Raw genomic sequence first — 25,930 nt, forward strand, 5'->3', positions numbered from 1 at the left:
GTAACGGGGAAACCACCCCAAACTGGTGCCCTACCGAAGGGAGAGGAGGGTTCCTGAGCAAACAGCAGGTACACCCCGAGTCTGGGGAGCCGCTGACCTTGACAGCAACCGTGTGGGAAATGTGGTCACAGCCTGAGGTCCACTCAGCAGGCAGAGCGGCCCGAGACCCCTCGGCCCATGGTGTCGCCTTTCGCAGCCTTGGGGGCCCCTGCACGGAAGGGCCCGGGGCTGAGTACGGCTGATGTGACTGAGGGGCTGGCATCCCGTAGGGAAGTGAGGTGCGGTGAGGCGGTGTGTCTGTCCAGGGCTGTCCGTCCGTGGGAAGAGTCTTCCTCTGAGCCCCAGTGGCAGCTCCTGCGATCCCACTCAGGGAGGACTCCGCTTAGGGAGGACCTGAGACAGTTTCACGGGGAGGCGGGCTTTCGGCTGGGCCTTCACTCATGGGCGGGTGGGCAGTTAGAAATGGGCGGGTGGGGCAGGTGAGCCCCTGGCCCCCAGCAAGGGCTCGTCTCCTTGGCGGGACGCGGAGCGTGTGGAAGGAAGCTGTCAGGGGGATGCTGGGAGGAGGGCCGGACTGTGTTCCAGAAGCCCCGGGGCCTGAAGTCTCAGGACCAGGGTCTGCGGGGCCCTTCGGACTCGTTTGTTGGTGGACACCAGAGGGTAAGCCCACCTAGGAGTTGGAGCGGTTTGACAAGGCTCATAACGGCCGAGGCCAGAGAGAGTGGACATGAGCAGGTGTGAAGGACGGGGACCTGGGAGAAGTGGTTGAGGTCCAGCCAGCAGGACTCAGCCATGGAAGTGACGTGTGTCAGAGAAGGCGCTGATGGCCCCGGGGTGGGCTGACGCTGTTGGTTCTGTGCAGTGCTCCTTTGCGCTGGGAACTCAGAGAAACCACCAGAGGAGGTGTCTCCTCGTCAGCAGGAAGCAGGGACCTGGAGCCTGCAGGGAAAGCCAGCAGCCTCTCTCAGGCTGGGAGAGTCGGGGCACTGGGACGGAGTGAGGCCACCTAGGGGGCGAGGCAGAGGCGACGGGGCACGGAAGGGAGGGTGTTGGTGAGGCCTTCGTGTGATACCAGGCAGCGGCACCCTGGGTGGCTCCTGTAGCTGACCTGGAGCAAGTGACTTCGGGCTGGAGTCCAGGGCAGGGGGTGCCTAGGCGGTGGAAGCAGAGGAGCCTCGGGGTGCAAATTCACATCGAAGGACACACCAGAGCAGAAGAGCATGACCCAAGTTGATTTTCTGGAGAGGACGCACGTTTTTTCCGGTTAATTCTCTGAAGTGAGGAACGGCCAACTTCCCCTGCGGCGGACCAGCAGCGTTGCCGGGGTGGGGAGGAGCGTCGGTGACCTGTGGTTCCCCTCAGGCTGGGTGTCGCCGGGACACCCAGGGCCACCCTGGGAGCGGAGGCGCCGTGGGCGGACTGGGTCGGCCCCACAGAGGTCTGTGGCTAAAGGGACCTGAAGTCGCAGCCCAGCTCCATGGAGAGCCACGTGCACAGGCTGGGCGGAGGTCGCAGGAGGGGCCTGCTCGGGCAGCCCACCTGTGTCCGTCTCCGCTTGACTCTGCAGTTCATCCTGAACGTGCGGCTGGACTACAGGATCTCCTGCCTCCTGTGCATATTTAAGCGGGAGTTCGACGAGAGCAACTCCCAAGCCTCAGAAACGTCCTCCGGGAGCAGCAGCCAGGAGGGGCCCAGCAGCGTCCCAGGTTGGTGCGCGCGGAGTGGCCGCCGGGCCTCTGGGGATGGGCCCGAGCAGTGCGCCCCAGGAGGAGGAGGGCAAACGGGCCTGGGTTGGAGACCAAGGTATTTTGGCACGAGATTCTGAGGGCTCTTCTTTTGGGTCAGGGGGGTCATTGGAACAGCCCGCCTCCTGGGATAGGCGTATTTCTTCCCCTTCTGGAGTCTCGGTGCTAAGACGGCTGAGGGCTCTAATGCAGGGTTCCATGAAATGCCAAGGGAATAAAAAGTAAAATGGTCCAAGAAAACGTACTGTCCGCCAGCAGCCTTTACTCCCAGTGGGCAGTCTTCCCTGCTCGGGAAATAGTGGTGAGGGAGAAGGGGCGGGGGGTGGCAGAAACACCCCAACCCCTGGTGGAGGGCAGCCCTGGCTGTCACAGGGGGTCACGCAGGGAGTGGAAAGGCGCCGGCAGCAGCGTGGGGACCCGCACACCAGAGCCACGCGACAGTGTGGTCCATGCTGGCCTGGCCCCACCAAGAGGTGTGGGACGAGAGAAGACTCGAAGCTAACCCACGGGCAGGCAGGGGTGAGGCTGTTTGGGGGGAGTTCCCCAGTGGCCCGGGGTCAGACCGTCCTCGTCTGAGGTTACCTTCTCTGACGTTTCAGGTGCTCTTGACTTTGAACACATCGAAGAGCAAGCAGAGGGCATCTTCGGAGGAAGGAAAGTATCTTTTCGGTCCCTGTCTCGCGGGTGTTTCTGAGAGCGGGGAGCCTCCCGGCCTCTCGCCTGGCGCTCAGAGGCCTCCCCTGCACCGCGTCCCCGGAGAGCTGCCTGTGCTCGCGCCGAGTCGCTCGCTTCTCGGGCTGAAGGCTCGCGGTCGGCCTGGGTGGGTGTGAGTGGGGGCGTCCTGCCTACAGCAGGAGGGTTTCAGGAGGTCGCCCCAAGTACACACCAGGTCTTTGAAAGGGTGGGAAACAGGGTGGGAAGGAAAAGGGGGCTGAGCCCAGAGGGAGGTTCGCAAAGCCATGTACTTGTGCGCCGCTGGGCTGCAGTTTTCCGCGAACTCGAAGGCCCACGGGGCGACAAGACACACCCCGCTCTTTCATCATCCCCGACTTCAACGTCCGCTGCCCCTTGGGAAAGATCACGCTGCCCGGGGCCGACGTGACGCGTGACTCGCACTCAGATGCCTGCGCGACTCCGGTGCCTCCAGGCCTGGAGTGACAGCCTGCACACCCAGCTGTCACGGCGAAGGCACTTACCCGTTGTCCTGGGACAGACTGCCGCCCAAGGGAAAGCTTAGAGGACTGAAACCGGTCACCTTCACCGCCTCGCACCACTTCGTGGGTTGACAGGGCCTGAGCAGTCGGTCCTCCTGCTGGTCACTGGTGGCGGTGTCCTGTGACTAGAGCGAGCTGTGACTGGGGTGGCAGTCCCCACGTGCGTCACTTGCATTTCTGGCTCTTTGGTGAGGCTGGGGTGCCTCCCTCTCTTCCCATGTCCATGAAGACGTCGGGCCCAGGGTCTCCACTCTGCGCTAAACGTAAAACCCACGGGATTTGAGTCAGCAGCATTACTTGCTGCGTGGAAGGTGGTGTCTCTCCGAAACTTGGGGGTGTTCGGGGTTCGGCCTGACTGCACGGCGCACTCTGTGGCGCCTCAGCTTTCCAGTGGTTCTTCCGATCCCAAACACAGGCCCCCCCACACACGTCACTGCAGTGCACAGCGTGAGTGGCGCTCATGTGTGGTATGTCCTCCAAGCTTCTCTGGCCGCCTGCACACACGGCAGGCGGCTCACCCTCGGGCCCGCACTTGGTGGTAGACGCACGTGGGCGCTGACGCATGTGGGCGCTGATGCAGGCAGCGAGTGGCCTGCTGTGTCATGGGGACTTACTTCCTCACGGTCATTTATTTAAATGACACAGTAAAGTAGCCCCGGGTGCCATGCCCAGCGCCCCCGCTCGGGGAGCCCTGGGGGTGTCAGTGGCTCACGGCCACTCCTTGTCCTCACAGTGGCTCTGCAGCCCTGCCCTGCCCGCCTCCAGCTAGTGCGGGAGAAGTCCCGGACTCGGGAGCGTGCCTCTGGGCGGGGCGATGCTGCAGGTCGTTGCCCTGGCATCCAGGTGCGTGATGGGCGAGCCTGGTCCGGACCGAGACAGGGAGCTGGCTGCACACTCAGAACTGAAGGAGGCCGGGCCTTCGCCGCAGGTGGTTCGGCCAGCACTGGGTCACGGCGCTGTCCTGTGTGGACAGCGATCTCATAGCGTAGGGGGACCCGCTGGGTGCAGCTCTCAGAGCACAGACGAGGCAGCGGGAGCCGGGCACCCAGCGGCGGGGCCCGTCCTGTCACTGCAGGAAGGCAGTGACCTTGACGTGTGACCGCTGTGCCAGCTCTGCTGTCCTCAGACCCCCAACGCAGCTACAGAGGAGACAGGGCTACTTGGGGGAAGGAGCTCACGGGAGGCCCAGTCACGCGAGGCAGTCCGAGCCGTGGAGGCGTCTGGGCCCCCGGGCGTGTGGCTGGGAGGGGCGTCTGGGGCTCACGGGCTGCCCCCCCTCTCCCCGTCCCCATAGCGAGGAGAACACGCCGCTGGACCTGGACGACCACGGCGGCAGGACCTTCCTCCGCGTGCTGCTGCACCTGACGATGCACGACTACCCGCCCCTGGTGTCGGGCGCCTTGCAGCTGCTCTTCCGGCACTTCAGCCAGAGGCAGGAGGTCCTGCAGGCCTTCAAGCAGGTAGCGTGGGGCGCTCTGCGCGAGCACACGTGCGTGCGTGGCCTGCCGTGTGCCGCTCACGGGCCGCACTCCTGCAGGTTCAGCTGCTCGTCACCAGCCAAGACGTGGACAACTACAAGCAGATCAAACAGGATCTGGACCAGCTGAGGTCCATCGTGGAGAAGTCGGAGCTCTGGGTGTACAAGGGGCAGGGCCCTGACGAGGCCCTGGACGGCGCGTCCGGGGAAAACGAACACAAGAAGACAGAGGTGGGTGAAGCTGGGGCAGGGCCTCAGGGAGATGGACGGGCCCCTGGAGACTAGCTACCCTCCTCCCCTGGTTTTAGGTAAAGACGCCAGCTGTGGGCTGGGCTGTGTTCTCACAGGCACAGCTCGTTAAGGAGCCAGGAGAATAGCTGTTCTCCTGGGAAATGAGCGGCAGTCTCGCTACCTCTCGCAGGTCTCCCGGGACTGTGTGAGACTTCCCAGTGGGGCAGGTTAGACCCGCCTCCCCTGACACACCCACTCGGGGCAGGGCCTGGCCTGGCCCCCCTCCCGTCTGTCACGAAGGGCGGTGTGGACCCAGCAGACGGACAGGCACGCCCCACTCACGTGCACTTTGGCCCTAGGAGGGGAGCGGCCAGGCACAGAAGCACGAGAGCACAAGCAGCTACAACTACAGGGCGGTCAGAGAGGTGAGTCCCCGCGCCTCTGTGCTCGTCCCCGCAGGGCCACAGTTGGTGGCAGCCACGCCGACAGTGCACACCAGCTGCTCTCCTCGTGAGGAGAGGGGCAGGGACAAGGTAGCCTCAGGGTTCAAGTGCATGGGTTGTGGCGCTGAATCTGGGTTTGAATCCAGCTCTGCCCCTTCCTGTTTGCACATCATCCCCCCCCCCCCCCGGGCTGTCCCAGGTGCACCANCTTCCGATCTGCACCAGCGGGAGTGCAGGGCTTGGAGGGCTCGGGGTCGAGCTCAGGGGTCTGCTTGGTGCCCCGCACCCAGTGCCCCTTGTCGAGAGCTGTGGCTCGTCAGAAACGTCCATGTGTGGGCGCGGGGTGGCTGGCGTCAGGAGGCGGGAGCTGGGGGGTCAGCGCCCCAGGGCGTGGTCCCCCTTGTCCTCGGCAGAGACCCCAGTGTCCGCATGTTAAGGGTGCTCCCGAAACTCCCCATGTACTGTGGGAGCCATCATCCCCGGCAGGTGTGGACTCGTCCTGGTGCCCTCGGCTGAGTTCTGCCTGTTGGAGGGTCCCCTGGTTTCAGTGTGTGGGGCGCTCCCTTTGGCCTCCCTGCCCACCCCCACCCCCCGTGGTTTGTTTCCTGAGGTTTCCCACTCTTCTGAGGTTAATGTCTTTTTAAACCTTTGCCAGCTTCATCGAGGTCTAACAAACATGACCGTAAGGTCCTTCAAGTGTATAGCGTGGTGTTGGGGTGGACGTGCAGTGCTGCCCACAGGGCGCCCACGGTTGGGGGGGCGGGCTGTGAGCAGTCAGGACCTCTGCCCCAGCCAACTGCAGGCCGCAGCCCGGTGTCGTCCACCGTGGCGCCCGTGCCGTGCGGGGTCCTCGGAGCTGAGACGCCAGCTGGCCCGCTCTGTCTCCCCAGATCCTGATCCGGCTCAGCAAGCTGTGCGTGCAGGAGAGTGCGTCGGTGCGCAAGAGCCGGAAGCAGCAGCAGCGGCTGCTCAGGAACATGAGCGCCCACGCCGTGGTGCTGGAGCTGCTGCAGATCCCCTACGAGAAGGTCAGCGGGGCCTGCGCCCCGTCCCCGGTCACAGGGGCCGCGCGGTGGCACGTGGGGTCCCGGACGCCTCCTCTCAGCGTCCACTCTGGGTTGGCTTTTCCGGGAGTAAGACCTTTGCTGCTGCCCGAGGCTGGAGGGGGAGAATATGAGCAGCGACTGGGAGAGTCGGGCTGGGCATGGCCTTGACCCTGGCCGCCCGGCCCGGAGACCAGTGCGCTCTCCTGCTGACCGTACGCAGCCTGATTGCAACCCGCTTTCATCGTCCCCTCCCGCACAGGCTGAGGACACCAAGATGCAGGAGATCATGAGGCTGGCCCACGAGTTCCTGCAGAACTTCTGTGCGGGGAACCAGCAGAACCAGGCCCTGCTGCACAAGCACATCAACCTGTTCCTCAACCCCGGGGTAGGACGGGGGCCGGGCTGCGCGTCGGCGGGGCGGGGCCTCTGCGCTTGGCTGTCGCGCTGCTGAGGCTCGGCCACCCTGCCATACTTGTTCCGGGGGACACCCTGGTCCACTCCCGCGCGGACGTTACTCTCCCCATCGTTTGGGGGCAGAAGGAAGGGGAAAGTGGGGGGAGGTTGGTAAGGACACGGTGAGATGGGGTCACGTATTTTCGGTGACACTTCTCGTTGTCCGTCCCGCTGACAGGCAGGCGCCAGTTCTCACTCGGCCCCGCCTCCCGAGTTGGGCGCACACTGTCTGTGGGGATGCCAGCCCAGAGTAACCCGCCCCCAACGTGGCCACGCAACAGTTCCATTGGTTAAACACATGTTTTTAAGATGTGTTTTGCAGTTTTTAAAGAAGAAGGAGGCAACTCTGCAACTGTTTTGCTTTTTTTTTTTTTCACTTACTACATCGTGGCTGTTGGCGGGTCAGAGATGTGCGTTTTCCCACTTGATTTGATGGCCACGTGGCCTTCCGTAGAACAGCTGTGGGTTTTTAAAAAGCCGTTCCCATTCCCGTGGTCATGGACAACCAGGCAACGTCTGGGCTTGGTTTTGGTTTTGTGATATCCTTACACCTGCACGCACATGCACATACAGACGCGCACACACATGCGCGTGCGCGCACACACACACACATGAGTGCACTAGCACTTTGCAAGAGGATGACTGCTGGATCGAAGGGAAATAGTCCCTGGTTGTCACATGAAGAGAAAGAAAAGGCCAGAGATGAGGAGTTTAAAGCCCCCTGCCTCACACCAAGCACAAAACCTAGTAGCTCAGTGCCCTGGGTGAAGGTGGATAGTGAAGCTTCTAGAAGGTCATGTGAGGAGGCGTACATGGCCTTACGGAGAGAGATGTCTTTTGCACAGTCTGCTAAATGCTCTAGTCATAAAGTGCTGGCAAATCGGACTTCTTTAAAAATGCCTGTTTATCCAAGGCAGGCCAGGGGCGGGGGGACGTTTGCGTGGCACCCATCCGGTGAGAATTTCTGTCTGGTGTGTAGCAAACTCAGGAATGTCAGGAAGGAGAAACCTGGCAGCCCGCCTCACAGAAGGAGCAAAAGCCTTTGAATCGAGACCCCCCGCTACAGAGGACATCTGTCCCCGTGGCCGGTGGCCGTAGCACGGGCTGCACGTGGTTGGTCAGCAGAGACTGACAGCCAGCAGCGGGAAGGGACTGGGGTCGCAGAGGGGGCAGCACCGGGTGTGCAGTGGGGCACGGAGTGGCCACAGGGTGGAGCGTGAGGGGTTAACGTCTCCCGGACGCCATGTCTTCCAAAGCCAGACGTGCTCACACTCTGCCCCCCACCTCTCCGCTCTTGGGGGCAAACCCGACAGAAACATGCGCTGAGCACCAGAAGACACACACGAGAACACACAGAGCAGCGATCTTGGTATTGTTCGTGGTGAGACCAGTGTAGCACGTCACTGAAACGGGGTGGTTCCCCAGACACCTGTCAGCAGTGGAAGAGAGAAATGTGCGGTGGTGTCCTCGCACAGTGAAAAGCCACAGCGGTGACAAGGGACAAACTAGGACCCGTGCAGCAGCACGGATGACAGATCGCAAATGAGATTGGGAGCAAAAGAGGGGAAAGCAGGCACAAGGGCCAGGAAAGGGCGGCACGAATGTACAGCTGCAGACACCCAGAGACGGGGAGGAGGTGGCGGGTGTCCCCCAGGGGCCACCTCTGGTTGCGGGGTTCCCTCAGCGACACCCCCAGTCAGCCCACACGGGTGGTTTGTCTAGTTCTTGCTGCATTTATCCATCACGATGGAAGAGTTTACTAGGAATGAAGGCGGTGTGCACTCGGGAACAGTGGGAGGGACCTGCAGGGCGCGGGCACCTCTCCGACTCTCGCCCGCCGGCCTGGCCTGACCCGCCCCCGTGCCCCCCGCCCCCGCAGATCCTGGAGGCCGTGACGATGCAGCACATCTTCATGAACAACTTCCAGCTCTGCAGCGAGATCAGCGAGCGCGTGGTGCAGCACTTCGTGCACTGCATCGAGACGCACGGGCGCAGCGTGCAGTACATCAAGTTCCTGCAGACCATCGTCAAGGCCGAGGGGAAGTTCATCAAAAAGTGCCAGGACATGGTCATGGCCGAGGTGACTGCTCTCTGCTTCTGCATGCCTTCCTCTGCTGTCGCCCCGGGAGTGTCACAGTGCGCGATTGCCTCCCCCTGAGCCGGCGCTCTCCCCGGGGCTGCAGAGAGAGACCGAAGGAATTGCCTCTGTGTGTGTGTGTGTGTGTGTGTGTGTAAGGGGGGTGTCTCATTTATGAACTTAAACTGCAGATATAGGCAAGAGGCTGATCTGATTTTTACAGCAATGAGTACATTCATTTTGAGGATGTTGGCTCATATTCTTCTGGGAGACGAAAAACCCCCAGGAGTAATGAGCCAGAATATAGTGGATGGAGGTTAAATGTGGACAGAACCTCGTGAGCCAGAACAGACTCCTTTCTTGTTGATCATACAACTGTAATTGATCAGCTAGAAAACGCCTTGCTTGAGGATTCCCAGGGAAAAGCCGGTCCGGGAAACCAGTTTCTCTGTGGGAGGCAGTGCCCTCGGCCACACCTGTGCCCCGGCCCTCTGGGCTCTGCCTCATCTTTCCACCTCTTTGAAAATAAGAACTGAAGTGAATCTCCCCACCACGTGGCTTTATCGTCCCGTCTGTGTATGTGGTTCCAGTAGAGGGTGGTGCCGTGTCGTGCAGGATGGGCTGGACCATGTGGTGGCTGTGTGATTTGGTTTCCCAAACCCTCAGCAGGCGCTTCCGTAGAATGAAGGACCGTGGGGCTCCCCAAGGAGTCAACCGTCACAGGGAGCGTTTATCGCAGCCTAGCACGCTCTGCTCGCTGCTCTGGGCGTTTCTGTGTTCGCTTACTGGGCACCACGGCCCTACCTGTCCCAGGTTACACAGGGTTTCATGAGGTTAGGGGACCCAGGGGAAGTTTTGGTCACGGTAGCTGGTATGTGGCTGGAGCTCATAAAGCTGAGTCGTTGTTGGTAAATAGTAGTGAGTATGTTTGTGCTGACTTCTGGACCTGCCCTCTAGGAGGTGTGGCCTTTCACAGGGTGCTGAAGTTGTCTTATTCTCACGGAGATTTATAAAGACCTGCAGTGCTGGGGAACCCAGAACCCATTAGCAGTAGGAATATTAATGGTAGGAATACCTGACTTTTAAATGATTTGTTTTATTCATCTATTTTTAGAAAGAGGGGAATGGAAGGAGAAAGAGATGGAGAGAAACATCAGTCTATAGTTGCCTCTTGCACGCCCCCTACTGGGGACCTGGGCTACCAGTCAGACATGTGCCCTGACTGGGGCTTGAGCTGGGAATCGAACTGGTGACCCTTTGGTTTGTAGGCTAGTGCTCAATCCACTGAGCCACACCAGCCAGGGGTGAAGTGCCTGACTTTTTGATGAGTGTTGTGGGGAAGGTGTGTCTGCATTAGAAGTGGGTAATTTGCGAGGAGGTGGGGCAGTGTGCAAGAGGGTCCTAACAGGGATGCTTTGAAAGCAGAAAGAGAAAATGGAAACATTTTAAAAGGAGAAACTACAGCCTAACTCTTAGGTTTGGAAATACAAGCCCAAGCTGGCTGCAATCTCTCTTTCTGCTGGACCCACGAATGTGGGCCCCGCGCTTTCTCTTCCCCGAGTCGTGTCTCAGGACCACCGGCACCTGTGCGTCTGCAGATAGAAAGCTGCCGCTCTGGCTGTTCGGTTGTGTAGTCGTATGCGTGAGTGAGTGACGTCGAGAGGCGTGTGGCCACACAGCTTTGGAAGGGAGGTACCAGCACGTCACTGTCCGCCTGTGTGGGTGGAGAGGTTTTGGGTGCTGCTGGCCCTGCAGCCCGTGGTCTGAACATGGCTTGCTCTCCGCAGCTGGTGAACTCGGGAGAGGACGTCCTCGTGTTCTACAACGACAGGGCCTCCTTCCAGACCCTGATCCAGATGATGAGGTCGGAGCGGGACCGGATGGACGAGAACAGCCCCCTCATGTACCACATCCACCTGGTCGAGCTCCTGGCCGTGTGCACGGAGGGCAAGAACGTCTACACCGAGATCAAGTGCAACTCCCTGCTCCCGCTGGACGACATTGTCCGCGTGGTGACCCACGAGGACTGCATCCCCGAGGTGAGCCGGCCTCCAAGGGGCGCCCTTCCCGAGTCTGGCCACGTGGCATGGGGGGCTGGCTGGAGGGCACCTCGCCGTTTGGGGACCTGCAGCTCATTTTGTTGTGCAGTTTCAGTCGGCTAAAACTTTTGCTCGAGTGTCGATTTTGTGCAGAAGGAACATGGTGGAAGCTTGTTTTTCCTCTGTGTTCTCCACAAGACGGAAGCTGGAGCGAAGGGACCACAACCTCGGGGGTGGGGGGGTTGATCTGAACGCGTCTCCCGGAAGGAGCTGAGAGCAGGCGGAGCTGCGGTTGGAAGAGAGGTGCGCCCTTGCCCTGCCAGCTTACTCTCAGAACGTGCACTCGTATGACAAACATGAGGAACAGCGTCTTGTAAAGTATTTAGGAACTACAGCTGATAAGAAAATAAAAGTAATCTATAATTTGGTTGCCCGTCCTCAATGCCAGGCAGGTTTGGGATGTGACCCCCTCCAGGCCTTCAAATTTCCCTGTTCTTTTACCTCCATTAGTAACAAGATTAGTAACAACGACAGCAACAGAGTGGCCCGTGCAGTGTACATCGTATCCTTCTCTGATTTCAAATAGCCAGTTAGTTTACAGTCTAACTGAATAACTGAACGTACACGAATTTGCACCATAAGTTACGTATGTGCTACTTGTGTCGTTACTTCTTAACGCTAATGTAGTTTGTAACAGTTCGAATAGCAAAGACTGTCAAGCAGTAAACTATGAAAAATCCCCTACCAATCTGTTCCAGGAAATCATTTATTATGTTTCTGTACATCCTTTCAGAGTCTTGCTTATAAACAGATACAAGTAGTAGACTTGGTTCTCCCGGCCCCTGTCCTTTTAAGCACAAAGACTTTCTAGGTGTCCTGTCCTTTCTTCATACCGTCCTCGAAGGGATCCCACACTCTTTCTGTAGTCACCACGTCCCACTGGGCAGGCGTGTCGCACCTGCCCTGTTTGAATATTGAACCAGTCTGTAGTAATGTATTGAGATGATAATTACAGAAGGAAAATAATGAGGTTGTGTTTTTCTCATTGCTCTGTCTATATGTAAAAGCTATCGATCTTTTGGGGTCTCTTATTGAATAGATGAAGATGGCATTTTGACATAGTTTTAAATTGTGGGCAGTTAGCTTTTTTCAAACCCGTTTTTGCTTGAAATGCAACATAAGAACAGAAAGGACATTAAGTCTCAGAGTACAGTGTAGGAGTGATGCTGACGAGGACAGCTGTGTAACCACCACCCCCCTCAGGAAACGGGGCAGACACCCCGTCGTCAGGTCCCTGTCCCTGACCTCCCTGGTAGGCTCCCCCTGGTGGCAGTCGTGAGCCCCTGTGCATGCGTCCCGTAGTTGCTTTTCCTACACATCCCACACACCACCACATAGCTTTGCCCATCTTTGAACTTCCTTCCTGGGTTGTGCCGCGCCTTCTCAAGTTCAGCTTTGTGGGGGTGAGCCCCTGCCACCCCGACACATGCAGCCGCCCTCATCGCCTTTGCATGGAGTGTCCCTGTCTGCCCACCACTCCAGTCGCTGCTCTGCGGATGCCCCCTCAGCATGTCCAGGGTCTGGCTGCGGGGGCCAGTGCATAGCACGTGACGAAGCAGTGATGCCAAGGGCTGGTGCTCTGGCACCGTGCGTGCGTCCTGGCCTCAGCTGTGCGTCTCTGCAGGTGTGCCCTTAGAGGACAGTGCTGGGTCAGGGACTGCCTTTCGCCCGTGGGACTTGGCTGGGCCAAGTGGTTTTCCCACGGCTGCCGCGCCTGCCCCGGAGCCCCCTGCCCACAGCCAGCACGATGTCGTCAGACTCTTCCACTTGTCCTGTTTTCTCGGACGCTGACACTGATGTCTCGTATCGGTTCTACCTTCCACGTCCTCCAGCGCTCAGGGGGGCGGAGCCCCTTCCCACATGTGTCCTTCACGTTCGCTCTCCCTTTCGGGAAACGCTGGCCCGGACGCGGAGCCACCTTTCCCTCAGAGGGTCCGTCTCGCACACGCCCGTCTGTAGCTTTGGTCTTTCACCGAGAGAGCGTGGCAAACAGCGTCCCAGCTCACACACACCATTGAACTCTTAACCGTATCTGGGTGTGAACAGAAATCTGAATCTGTTTTAAAAGTTGCATTTATTGATTTTTGGAAAGAAAAAAAACAATTTGCTGCTCTACTTATTGGTACATTCATTGGTTGATTCCTGCCTGTGCCCTGAGTGGGGATCGAACCCACAACCTTCGCGAATCGGACAATACTCCAACCAACCGAGCTAATGGCCAGGACAAAATCCTTGATCTTAATGTTGTCAGACTTGTCCATTGTCTCTTCTGTGGTCAGGGTTCTTTTTTACACCATTTTTGCCTTGGGTCTATGAAATTATTCTCTTCCAAAAGCTTTATGTTTTAAATTTCATAAATGTGAATTTTCCACCAAGAACATCAAGGAACTGAAACCCGGCAGGGGAGGTGGGATGACCAGCTCGGCCCCACTCAGTACCCGGAGGAGGCAGCCCCCACCCCCGCACACCGAGCGGGGGGCTCACCCACGCCCATCTCTGCCCAGGTCAAGATCGCGTACATCAACTTCCTGAACCACTGCTACGTGGACACGGAGGTGGAGATGAAGGAGATCTACACCAGCAACCACATGTGGAAGCTGTTCGAGAACTTCCTCGTGGACATCTGCAGGGTACGGCTCGCCGGGGCTCTGGGGGCAGGGCTAACGGGTGTGCGTGCGCCTGTCCATCTGTCCATCTGTCCATCTCTGCGTGGGCATGCCTGTGTAGACCTAGGGAAGCGTCTTGTGACTTCAGCTCAGTCTTTCCAGCACAAAGGGCAGAGATGGCTCTTTCCTCCCACATGTGTCGCTCCTGCCTTTTACTTTTAGCTGAGGGCGGGTTTCATCTGCCGAGCGTCACAAGAGGGTAAGGCATCTCTGGTTTTCTTTTCATCCTTTACGGATTGATTTGTGAGTGATAACCGGGGACGTGTTAAAATCAAGTCTGCAAGGTTTTCTCTTCCCTGACGACACCTGAGCAAGTACATCGAGGATTCGGCAAAGCCCTCTAAGTCCGTAGGTTGCTTTCCCACCCACAAGCTGGGGTGGGCGTCCCTTCCCCTGGTTGGTTTGGCACTGAATTTGATGGACCTTCTGAAGCCACAAGACTGCTGACTAGCAAGACCCAACGTGGCTTTAATGTGCGTGTCTGGGGGCGGAGCTGGGGGCGGGGCAGAGGACGCTGCAGAGATGGACCCCGCTCCCCCAGTGCTGCCTGTCGGACGGCTAGGACCACAGGGTGTGTAGGTTTGGAGAGATTGTGGCTGTGGCCTGGGGACACATCTGAGTCTCGTGATTATGTGGAGTAGGAGTCCATGGCCTGCAGGGAGCACAGGCCTTAAACTTGGGGGACGGCGTCTTTTCAGGGGAAACCTTAGGCAAAAGCAGGGGTGCCACCTCTCCCTCCCTTTGGGGGTCAGATCTGCCACAGGGGGCAGGCGTTTGGAGGGGGCCGCTGTGTAGGCCCCACGCCAGAGTGATTATTTTGTGAGTCTCTCCGTGATGTCCAAGCTGGCCTGGTTCTCTTGTTCCACCCTCATCTCTTTCTCTTTTTTTAATCCTTGGTCTCTCTTCTGGGGAGGGTTCCTGGCCGCGGCCCTTATTGTCTTTTAAGGCGAGTACAGGAGCGGCCGCAGGTCCCCCGGCTGCCCGGCACCTGTGTGAGGCCCGCTCCCGCCCTGCAGGCCTGCAACAACACCAGCGACCGGAAGCACGCGGACTCGGTGCTGGAGAAGTACGTCACCGAGATCGTCATGAGCATTGTGACCACGTTCTTCAGCTCCCCGTTCTCGGACCAGAGCACCACGCTGCAGGTGAGGGGCCCGGGACCAGGAAGCGCCCGAGAGCATTTCCCCACACTGGATGGTGTCATCGGTGGGTGTTTCCCCCCCTTTTACTATGTCCCCTCTCCGGCGTTAGATGTGGACGCAGCTCTCCATGAGGGGCTGGTGCGTCCATCACCCACATTTGCTAGAAGCCCTGGAAATCTCTGTCTGAGCTCCGAGCACGAGCCTGAGACGCACCTACAGTGGCGCGGGCTGGAGCGAGGTGGCACAGCAGGGACCGTGCCCTTGGGCTGCAGGGCTCCGGGGCCACCTTCTGCGGGGATGCAGCGGGTGCGCGGGGCAGCTCTGCGCGGGGGTTCTCAGTGCTCTGACAGTTTCGGCCTCGGGCTGGGCAGCTGGCAGTGGTTCTCGTGCCCGGGAGTTGCTCTTGTTTCCGACTGTGTCTCGGTTGGTCCCTGGGGCGGCACTCCCGCCGTCCATGCGTAGCCTGTGGAATGAGGGGACACTCGGTCTCTGGTGGCCGGGAGAGGGAGACTCACTGTCCTTGTCGTGGAGGGAGGCGGGGGCTTCCCGGGGCCGATGGGAAGGGTGTGGAACGACAGGAGAGTCTCTGAGATGGGACTCGGGGGACTTCCCCAGGGGCAAAGTGACTCGTGGTCAGCACGGTGACACTGGTGCGTTTATCGGGTCCTGCGGTGGTCCCCTGACCGTGCAGAGCAGTGTGTCCGTGCCTAGCGCACCAGGTAGGTGGTGTGCTCCCCGTTCTGCCACAGAGTAAACGGAGGCGCAGAAGGGTTCACGCCCGTGCTCAGCCACGGTCACAGCTCCTAAGCATGATTTCAGCCCAGTTCTGGGCACCTTGATCCTGAATTGCAGGGTTTTCATTGCGACAGGCTTTCCTAGAGGCCGCAGGTAACCTCCGGTTCCATTCAGAAATAACTAGAAACACCAGCTGCGACGCAAAAGGTCACACCACGAGACTCTGCCCCTCGAGCGTCTGTCCCCACAGTGGGAGTCCCTGGAGAGCGGGACCTGGAGACACTCCGAGCCTGTCATTCCTGAAGGCCGGCACATGCCCCTGCCCAAGGGTGGCAGGGAAGGCGGCCTTGGTGCAGAGGTTGGACGTGCCTCCTGTAATTTAAAGTGACCGTCTCCATGGCAACGCCCAGGCTCCTGTAGACTGTGAGATGGGATTGCAAAACTGACACGTTGAACCAGCTCAGCTGGAATTCTCAGAAGAGAATCTTCAACCTAAGTAGTTGCAGCCCCTAGCGAGGCCCAGACGGACAACACATATTCGGAACATGAAGTTCAAGTTGGGGTTTTTGGTGGTTTTCATTTTGTTTTTTAAAGGGCCAGCTTACGGGTTTCTGGGACATTCCTTGCCACGGATCCTGTCAACCTGCTGACAAGTGGCTGGCTGAGTGTCCCAGGCACATCTTTTCCCCTTCCTTGCTTCCACCCACGGTTGGGGGGGAAAACCGTGAGCCTGCATGTGGCCACCGCGTGTTTCGTGCGAGTGGAATGTCTGGGAGGCTGTTGGACACGTGGGGTCCAGGGAGGAAGAACAGGATTTTGGAGAGTTTAGAGCAAGACAGGGCGGGGTTCAGATCTTCACGGGCCCCTCACCAGCTCTGTGAACTTGAGCAGGTCACGGAAGCTCAGAACCTCTTTTGTCCCTTGTTAAACAGGGATGGGGGTCACCCTTGCAGATAACTGAGGGAGTCAGAGATCAAGTTCACAAAACGGCCAGCATAACACCCCGCGCCCAGTAGGTGCATGAGACACCACGCTCTTCCTGCTCGGCCGAGAAACCGCAGAGAGGTGGGCAAGGCCGTGTCCCAGTGCACGGCCCGTCTGTGCCCCTCATCGTGCTGACGCCCAGGAGGCTCAGGTTTGTCGGGCGGGTCAACGGGTCAGGGAGATGCAGGAGGGGAGAGCAGCGAAGTCCAGTGTGAACACCCGCTAGCTGGCGTCTTGGCCAGGCAAACGAGGCAGCTCCCTGGGAGGGAAGCCAGCGGAGCGCGAGCAGTTCAGGACGGGTCGGCGAAAGACCAGAGAAGACCGAGGAGAGCAAGCAGGACCTGAGGAGCTAGCGAGGCGGGAGTTGCAGTGAGAAGGTGATGGACAGTCATGCCCTTCGGCCCAAAGGGCCACGTGAATCGATGTCCCCAGACTGCACATCGAGATGGGTAATGAGGAGGCAGCCAGGCCGGCCAGCTCATTCATCTGCGCAGGCGGGAGCAGAGGCGTTGCTCAGTGAAGGCCAGTTTGACTCAATGAACGTGGTCAAAAGGCACCTCTTTCCTCGAGAGCAGCTATTGGGGTCCCATCGTCATCCCACCCGTATTAGCCAGGAGGGTGGTTGACACGCCATGGCTGGCTCGCATACTGGGCTCGTGGGGACGGTCCCATGAGACTGGTGCGAAGCGCTGAGCAGGGCTGACTCCCGTTGGGCCCACCCATTGGGCTTGCTGGGCCAATTTCTCTGGCTCCCTGCACTCCGGCATCTCTTGGTGACACAATTGACCGTCCCACGTGGCCGTGAGCTGTGAAGCAGAAACCACTTCCCCACAGAAGCAGGGTTCTGGTTCCCAGGAGGGCATTCCAGACAGAGCCTGGCGCCTGTGTCAGAGGACTGTCACCCAGGCCCAGGGGTCTCTCGGGAAGTGTGCGGCTCGCGCTGGATGGAAGTCACCGTGAGGGTGTTTTCAGAAGAGTTTCCACATTTTTATTAACTGTTTTTTTTCTTGTAACGGACTTCCTTTTTTCTGGGCACTTTCAGTTTTCCTTTTATTTCAGGATCCTCTGTAGAGTTTTTGTCCTTTTTTCGTAACTCTGTGGGTCCTCCCCCCAGAGCTGCCGACTGGCGTGGTGGCCGCCACACACGGGGATGCTCTGGGTGGGGACCAGAATTACAACTTCGCTGTCACACTGATGTGGCGGAGGCTTGAGCTGTCTGTCTTCACACTGAGCACAGATTTGCACCCTCACAGAGAGGAGCAAGGCCTGCCGTGTAGGTGACATGTGAGGCCTCGTCTGTAGTGAGCGAGTGCGTTTAACGAGAGCCCCGTGGGGTTGTCCTCCCCTGGGGTCGTGGGAGATGTGCCGGAATTCCGGGAGTGCGGACACTGGGGAGACCCACTTACCAGGCTGTGTTTGCTGGGGAACCGCGTGGGCTCCGCTCGGGACGTGGTGTCTGGAGAGAACTCGGGTTGATCGGTGCAGCACGAAGGCTCCAAGGAGGGAAGCAGTTGGCTCCTTGCCGCACAGCCGGTCGGAACCGGACAAGGACACCTGTTTCCAGCTTCGACCCCGCCGCTCCTCCTTGTCGGGGGTGCTGGGCGTGCACGTCGCCCTGAGGCCTGTGGCTCTTCCTCCCTCTGCTCCAGCCCACCGCTGCCACCCTTCCCGCCCTCGCAGGTGGCCGGTTAACCCAGGGCACGGGCAAGGCCGGAGCGGGGCGCCCGCCGCAGCCCCGGTGAGCCCTCCGGCCCTCACCAACGCCCCCTCCCCGGCCGCTCTCTTCCAGACGCGCCAGCCCGTCTTCGTGCAGTTGCTGCAGGGCGTGTTCCGCGTCTACCACTGCAACTGGCTGGCGCCCGGCCAGAAGGCCTCGGTGGAGGGCTGCATCCGCGTGCTGTCGGACGTAGGTGAGCCTCGCTCGGAGCAGGTGGGCAGCCGGGGCGGGGGGCTGCTCCTGACCAAGCACTCCAGGAGGGCAGGGCCACGCCGTGCCCAGATGTCCCTTCCCAAACCACTGTCATCTCCCCGAGCTAGAAGCCAGTCAGTCCCCCACAAAAAAGATAGACTTTGAAAACCAAGATTCCATGGTCCAGTGTGAGGCGGCTCCTGGCCCGTCCGAGAACACGTGAGCTTAGTCAAGGCCCTGGGAAACCCCTTGTTCAAGGAGCTCATGGCGTCGCCTGCTGAACACATAGGCTCACGGTCATCTTCTCCCACGCAGCCAAGAGCCGGGCCATCGCCATCCCCGTGGACCTGGACAGCCAAGTGAACAACCTCTTCCTGAAGTCCCACAACATCGTGCAGAAGACGGCCATGAACTGGCGGCTGTCGGCCCGCAACGCGGCTCGCCGGGACTCTGTTCTCGCTGCTTCCCGAGACTACCGAAACATCATCGAGAGGCTGCAGGTGAGGCCTGAGGCAGCTCCCACGCTCAGCGGTGCCTCCTGAGCCAGAGATAATGCGCAGTGGGCCGTAGGGAGAGGTCAGCGGGGGGAGTGGACAGTCACGAAGTCACAGTCCCCGAAGGTTGTGCACAGATCTGCAGGTTTCCACGAAGTGTGGGGCTGCACTGTGGTCAGGAAGGGATGTTCGAGGTCACCGAGGAGGCTGCCTCGAATGCGGGCATCGGCCTCCCATTGCCCGTCACCCTGGAGGCGGCAGGAACAGTGTAGAAATCCGAGGGCAGAGTCTTATGTCGGAAGGAGCGCAGTGGGGGTCAGGTGGGCTGCACTTCGGCTCCTACTCTCTGTGCTTCGCGTGGGCCGGGGGGGCAGCAAGTGTCGGGCAGAGGGTAGACACTTGAACTTACGTCTTAACGCTTCTGTGACAAGCCTTGCAGGTGACTGTCCCACAGAGTTACAGATCCTGGGGTGACCCAGGCGCTGGGGGGGATCACGATGCCCAGTGTCCCAGTGTCCCGGTCTGTGCAGTGGGACAGCAGCAGCAGCCACCTCCCCCTCGCCGCTCTGGAGGGTGACGGCGTGCCCAGGGTCTGCCTCTGGCCGCAGTCAGGTGGGGGCGTGGCTGGGCTCATCTTGGAGTCTCGCTCAGTCCTCTGATGGCGGTCACCCTGCGCTGAATGTCAGTGTGGGGGCCTCCGCTGGAGGTGGTGACAGAAACGTCTCCACGTTGCCTCCCCATGCGCCAGCATGGTGGCCAGGCTCCAAGGGGAATGTCTCAGGGAGACATGTGAGAGAGCTGTGTTGCCTTTAGGATTCAGTTTCGGAAGTCACACAGTATCACTTTTGTCACACGTGGTTAGTCGAGGCAGTCACAGAAGCCCACTCGGGGTCCAGGGAAGGGACGTGGACCACCATTTTATGGAGCTGATGTCCGTGACACAGCATGAGAAGAATGTGAGGCAGGGCACGCCCCGGTGGCCGTCCTCGGGAAATAGGGCCTGGGTGCAGCTCAGAACAGCGCGGGCCAGTGCAGGCTCTCGATCAGTCAGAGCTGCCATTACGGTCATTGTCACAGGTGGTATTGTCACTGCTGTTGCGGCTCTAATAGTTATGGTCTTTAGATGAACTAAGAAACACCTAAGGACAGACAGTGCTTGTTACAAAGTCCTGGCCAGTGGCCAGAGGGTCCTCTCTTCTGAACCCCGGAGCGATGAGGTTGCCCAGGATGACTCGAGAGCATTCGCTTGCAGCCCAGACGCTCCATCCCTGTTCAGACAGCCCCTCGCTTACCCCGGCTCCTCTCCCGGCCCGTGGCTTCACCGTCTTTGCCTGCTGGTCTCTCCCGTTGTCGAATGTCTTACCTTTGATGATACGATGCAGATCGGCGGCCACGTCAAGTTCAAACCTTGCAAACAATGCAGAATTTCACGAGTGTGATGTCCTGCCCGTTGGGGCCGGCGTGTGTCTGAGCTTCGAGCCGCCGGCCCACGGGGGCGTCTTTGGAGATGGTTTCCACCTGTTGCCGCCATTCGCCTCCACGCGGTGTGCGCTGCGTCGGCATCGCCGCCCGTGCAACTCCCCTGTCCTCCTTCCCTGCAGCGGTGTGTTTGGCGTTTGAAGACCAGCGTGCTACCCGGGTGCATGCGTTCAGCGTGTTGACACATGTTCATTCATTGGTGTCCTCTTCGTGTGACTTTATCCCGTGACTGTTTCATGCTCGCTGACGGTCACTGGACCGTCCCCACAGCACCAGCATGTGCCAGGAGATCCGCGACCCCTGTAGCCCCCCAGCAGGCCACCGGCGCAGTAGTCGGAGCAGTAGTAGGTGCCCACCCTTTAGGTGCTGGCGCTGCTTGTAAAAGCGGGATCCTAGCATCCACGCCTGACCACTTTTGTGCCTGTGCCTTAGCCATCTCTTCTTGTGGTTGAATGTATCTTTGGCATCTCATTTTCAAACCCGTGGAATGACACCGAATAGCACAAAGTCCATCCTGAAGGAAGGGCCGGTGGGTGCGTCGACCTGCCCCAACTTGGTTTTCTGCACCGGGGTGGGTGCTTCCGGGACCCCTCACCCCCTGGGGCCATGTCTGGCAATCAGAGCTAAGCACCCACTGGCCCTCCAGCTCCCCTGGCCTGGCCCGGGCTGGCATCTGCTTCAGGGGAGAACAGAGAGCCCTGCCTGCAAGGCGCCGCCGACTGCTCACGAGGCTGCGTGTCCTTGCAGGACATCGTCTCGGCCCTGGAGGACCGCCTGCGGCCCCTGGTGCAGGCCGAGCTGTCCGTGCTGGTGGACGTGCTGCACAGGCCCGAGCTGCTGTTCCCCGAGAACACCGACGCCCGGAGGAAGTGCGAGAGCGGAGGCTTCATCTGCAAGTGAGTGGCCTCTTTCTCCGCGGGGGCGGGGCGGGGGGGCATCAGGATGCGCAGGGCTTCCGAGACGGAGGTGCCAGGCCTGCGTTCCACTCGGGCAAGTCCAAGGTCGAGGCCCAGTCTGCCTTCCCCAGGCGGCAGACTCGAGCCAGTGTGGGCGAGAGCACCTGCCCGCTGCCTGCCCAGCAGGCATGTGCCACCGTCGGGTCCTGACCACGGCCAGGGGGCTGCCACAAGGACGCAAAATAGTCTCGGCCCTTCAGCCCTCGGCACGGTCTTCTTGAGACACTCGGTTGCCCCATTCCTGCCTCAGTGCCCAGCCTGAGACAAAGAGCTCCATGCAGAACTCCCACCCCAGGGCTGCTTGTCCTCTGCCCTTGACTGGGCTCTGCCCCCGAGTTCCCCTCTGTGGGCCCTCGGAGGACGGCCCTGGATGGGGGTGCAGTGTTGGCTCAGCCGTGTTGTCGTGAGGGTTGGGGCGCTGCTGGCGCATTTTCGCCACAGCACCAGCAGCCCCCAGAGGATTCTTAAACAACAGGTGTGTCTGGGCCTACCTCTGCACCTTGCGGTCACCTCTCAAAGGGTGGCCCTCCGCTGCCCAGGGAGCGTGTTTGCCGTCACTGGCCAGCAGGTGGCACCATTGAGACGCTGTAGCTAACTGGGTCCTCGGGGAGCTGCCCCAGGAGTCTGTGACCCAGGCTTGTACAATCGCTCACTGTGAGAGCCTGGGGCAGTGGCTTTAACTGAGGGATGGCAGCAGGGCTGTGACGCGTGGCTCCCCCCGCTCAGGTTGATAAAGCACACGAAGCAGCTGCTGGAGGAGAACGAGGAGAAACTCTGCATCAAGGTGCTGCAGACGCTCAGGGAGATGATGACCAAGGACAGGGGCTACGGAGAAAAGGTGAGGCGCCCGCTGCCACGGGAGACCGGGCCGGGCCGGGCCACGGACACGGGCTGCGGCCACCGCAGGGGTCCGCCTGGGCCCACACACGAACAGGGGTCATTGTTTTTAAAGCTGCTGTTCCTGCCCCCCCAAACCTGTCACTGTCTCCTTTAAAAGTCGAGTGTGTGCAGTTGTCTCTTCGAGGTCCCTTGGCCACACAACCTGTTGTCAGAGGACCCACAATGGCAACATGTTCCATCCACTTACATTCCCGCTGAGAGCCCGGCGCCTCTTCTGCACGAAGGCGCGAGTCGCTGGTGCGCGCTCCAGCCAGGTTCACCTGCCGAGATGTCGCCCAGTGCTTCCCGCACATTGACAAACTCCCTCCAGTTCCAACTGGAAGTCAGGCAGGCAAACGTGTCACCATTGCCATGGGAGGCTGTGAAACGGGTGGTCCCAGGGTCGTGTCACTGCCGAGCAGGGCGCACAGGACACTCCCCCAGTGCCCCCTGAAGGCCCGGGCCCAAGCTGCATCTCCCTGGTTTTCGTCAGAAGGTAACGCCGCGGTCCACTGTTGTGTCCCGGCGCCTGCAGCAATGTGTCCTCAGCGGGCAGGCACCCGGATCTCACCGACAGACCCAGGGGCCCGGTAGCCCGTTCATTCAAATCTGTGAGGGAGGCCCGGTTGGGAGAGGACAGCCTGCACGGTCAGACCAGGTGGGACGGCTGCCCTGCGTCAGGCAGGCGGGGCTGCGGGAGGCTTGCCCCCCTTGGCGGTCACCTGTTGGGGCTGCCCGAGTCCTTCTCCCCACGCGTTGCAGGACAAATGCCTGTCGGCTGGTTAGAAAGCAGACGTCCAGAGCTCCACAGGGATTTTGTGGAGAAGCCAGCCCCCAAATAGCTGATCAACACAAGTGATAAAAGCCAGGCGCCTTGGCACCAGGCGCAGAAATGTTGCGGCAGCCCCTGTACACAGACGCCCGGGGAGGGAAAGGCAGGGGGGGCAGAGCGTGCGCCAGGCAGGTGAAGAGTATCCACTGACTCCACAAGACCTTCCTTTTTCTTAGCGCTTTGAAAATGGTTTTAAACGTGATTCTAATTACAGAAACTCACTCTCCATAACAATCCACGAAAGCAACTTGAATGAGTTATGGACATAGTTGTACCCTGGGGACACAAAACTTGCTTTTCAAGCATGAAGGCCACAGTTTCTCTTCTTCCTTGGAACGTCTGCCCCTGTGAGCTTGGAGGGGCTAACGTGAACTGGGTGCCTCCCCCCCCAGGGGCTGTTTCCATCAGGTCGGTACTTTCGTCTCCTTGAAGCGCCCTTTCGATGCCATGGAAGGGGGACCCCTCGGGTGCTGGGTGGGCCGAGTGCACCAGGCACTCGGCCAGGTGGGAGGTTGGCCTCCTCACTGCCCTTCTGCCCGTTGGTGCCTTTGGGAGACCGTCGTCACAGAGCCCTGAGGCGCTGTGGCCCTGCCTGTGACAAAGCTCACAGAGGATGACAGGGCCCCGGGCTGTGAGCCGGCGGTAGATGGGGTCCCCGTGGGAGAGTCAGCGACCAGAATCCAGAGGAGGTCCGTAGACTGTAGCTCGGGTCCCTGTTCAGCTGCTGAAGGAACCGCACGCCCAGGCAGCGGGAGGCTCGGAGGCGAGATGACGTTTCTTTCCGGTGTAGTTGGGGCCACTGTCCCTTCCCCTTCCCCAGAGTGGAAATGCCACTGAAGACGTTCTCAGAATCTGTTAGTCAGGGACATTCCAGAATCCCTCACTGGTCGAAGACACTCTAGAACCTTCTGGAATCCCACATGGCTGGGGGACAGTCTAGAATCCCATGGCAGTCAGCTTCGGTTCTGGCAGCACGCGCGGGCAGTGCCCCGGCCCTGTGCTCCGGCTGCTGGAAGGCGCCGTTTCCCAATCACGAGAATCGAACTTCAGAAGAAGGGCCGGGGGAGGGGCCGCCTGGGGGCAGGCATCCCTTGGCCTTGACTCCCTGCGGCTTTTAGAAAATGCCTTTGATGCTTCGCTGGCTGTCCCTGTCTGAGGAAAGAAGTGTGACATTCAGGGGGGCCAGCTCATTTGGGGTGGGGGCCCCAGAGCCAGCCCCCTTTCTCAGGCAAATGTGCCAGGGCTGCGTCCACCTCCTCGGCCTGGTGCTCCTGCAGTCGCCCCCCCCCCCTGCCCGCCCCTTGGAGCTTGTCCTGTGACTGGGCCTTCTAGGTGGACCCCAGCCGCGTCCACTCGGTCTCCCTCTGCACATGGGCCCGTGGCCAGGAGCTGAAGGGGCTTCCCAGGGTCACGGGGAAGTGGCAGGGGCAAGGCCAGCACGCAGCGATCCCACCTCCCAGGCCGTGGCCTCGCCTGCCTCCCAGGCCGGGTCCCCACGCCTGCGGGCCGAGCTGCCGCTCTCCGAGATGAGGAGGTGTAGGTCCCTTTGCCCACCCCCATTTCTGCGTTTGACAGAGTTCAGTCACGGATGTAGATGAAAAGGGAAGTCACTCCTCACTGTGTTCAAACACCCGGGTGTACTTGTGTAAAAAGTCTCGTGAGAACTGCCACCCGAGTCACCAAATAGATGAAAACAGAGCAGAGTCACTTCCACATTTCCGAGGCCGCATATGGCCTCGAGCACGTCTCAGACACTGTCGCTCACGTGTCCCGGCCCCCTTGTTCCGCGCCAGCCCCCGCACCGAGAACATCTGCCTCCTGTCAGATCAGCCTCAGAGACTGAGGGCACTCTTGTTACTGTATACGGGGCGCAGGCGGGTGGAGGGGAAAGCACAGACTCAAGCGTCCAGAACTTGCCTGGGGTCACACGGCTAACCTCCAGAAGCCAGGAATCCAAACCCACACAGCCTGGTTCCCGAGCCCTAGCTCCTCCCCATGGCGTGCTCGGGGGACACGCTGACGTGTCCACCCCAAGTTCAGCGTTGCCGTTTCCATAGTGTCCCGTGAATATATAAGTGACAAAATGGCCCTGGACGTAGCAGAATTTGAACGTCTTGTCGTTGACTCATTCTGGTTACTCAGCCCGTTGAGAACAGTTGACATCAGGTGACCTTCTACCTGCTGTTGTCCCAGAGTCACCAGAACCTGGGTGTCAGTCGGGTCCCCTAGGAAAGAAGTCGGTGAACAGCCAGGGGTCAGCCCACTTGTCTCAGGCCACTTCCCCAGAAGGGCCCGACCACAGGTGTCAGGGGGGATTGTCCCCAGACCATCGCCATGGCTACTTGGGGGTCACAAAACCATCTTCACTGTGGTTCCTTGATGCTGAGGACCAGCAACGTGTGTTCGTAGCAGAAAATGGACGTTAAAGATCACCCCCCAACAAGACATTTTCACGTGATCCTGTTAGCATCTTTGTGTCTTTCCTATTCAGTGTTAATAGACTCTAAGGTTTTACTCCGACATTACAACCACTCTGTGGAATGCCGACTAACCTGCACTTTGAAGCCATAGGTTACACCATGTCCACCTTTAAAACAAAACAAAAGCCTTCTGTAGCGACACATCTCTAAAATCAAACCTGAATCTGCCTCTAACTCAGAACGTCCTCAGGCCCCAGCCCCCACGGGAAAAGGGGACGCAGTCACTTTGTGAGTTGGCCACTCTGTAGCCTACGGTAGGTTTTTACTAAGCTGCTATTAAGTTACTAGAGTTTTGGAAAGAAATCTGGAGGCCCAGAATTCACGTGAAAGGATATCTCAGAATCTACTTAAACTCCGCGTGCCCTTCCAAACAGGAGGTGCAGTGTTATTACTAGACGGTTGCTGACCGAGAGTGACACCAGGGTGGTTGGTCACGCCACACGAGTCCTCTGCCCCCTGGTCCTGACCAGTGCTGGTTTCTCACTGTGAATAGAATGTGTGTTGGCCTTTTCAGGTGACTGTGTTTCTCATAGCAACCTAAATTCGCCAAGCGTGCTAAATACTAATGAGGCGCAATATGAATCAGTCA

The 25,930-nt window shown here is 59.5% G+C and overlaps 1 protein-coding gene across 6 annotated transcripts in view; it reads left to right on the plus strand.

Moving 5' to 3' along the window:
- Positions 1-25,930, plus strand: part of ITPR1 (inositol 1,4,5-trisphosphate receptor type 1) — a 222,065-nt gene that overhangs the window by 111,560 nt on the left and 84,575 nt on the right. For all 6 annotated transcript variants that reach the window (XM_037049555.1, XM_037049550.1, XM_037049551.1 and 3 more), the window contains 15 exons: positions 1,568-1,706; positions 2,345-2,399; positions 4,254-4,419; positions 4,497-4,667; positions 5,027-5,092; positions 6,001-6,138; positions 6,416-6,541; positions 8,489-8,689; positions 10,474-10,725; positions 13,290-13,415; positions 14,468-14,596; positions 18,102-18,222; positions 18,537-18,721; positions 20,942-21,090; positions 21,877-21,988. In XM_037049555.1, the coding sequence (XP_036905450.1) occupies positions 1,568-1,706; positions 2,345-2,399; positions 4,254-4,419; positions 4,497-4,667; positions 5,027-5,092; positions 6,001-6,138; positions 6,416-6,541; positions 8,489-8,689; positions 10,474-10,725; positions 13,290-13,415; positions 14,468-14,596; positions 18,102-18,222; positions 18,537-18,721; positions 20,942-21,090; positions 21,877-21,988 (2,136 nt within the window). The remainder of the gene's footprint in view (positions 1-1,567; positions 1,707-2,344; positions 2,400-4,253; positions 4,420-4,496; positions 4,668-5,026; positions 5,093-6,000; positions 6,139-6,415; positions 6,542-8,488; positions 8,690-10,473; positions 10,726-13,289; positions 13,416-14,467; positions 14,597-18,101; positions 18,223-18,536; positions 18,722-20,941; positions 21,091-21,876; positions 21,989-25,930) is intronic.

Source organism: Sturnira hondurensis, unplaced genomic scaffold (assembly GCF_014824575.4).
Source record: "Sturnira hondurensis isolate 20B ecotype Veracruz unplaced genomic scaffold, ASM1482457v3 Scaffold0006496, whole genome shotgun sequence".
In the NCBI taxonomy this organism is placed as follows: domain Eukaryota; kingdom Metazoa; phylum Chordata; class Mammalia; order Chiroptera; family Phyllostomidae; genus Sturnira; species Sturnira hondurensis.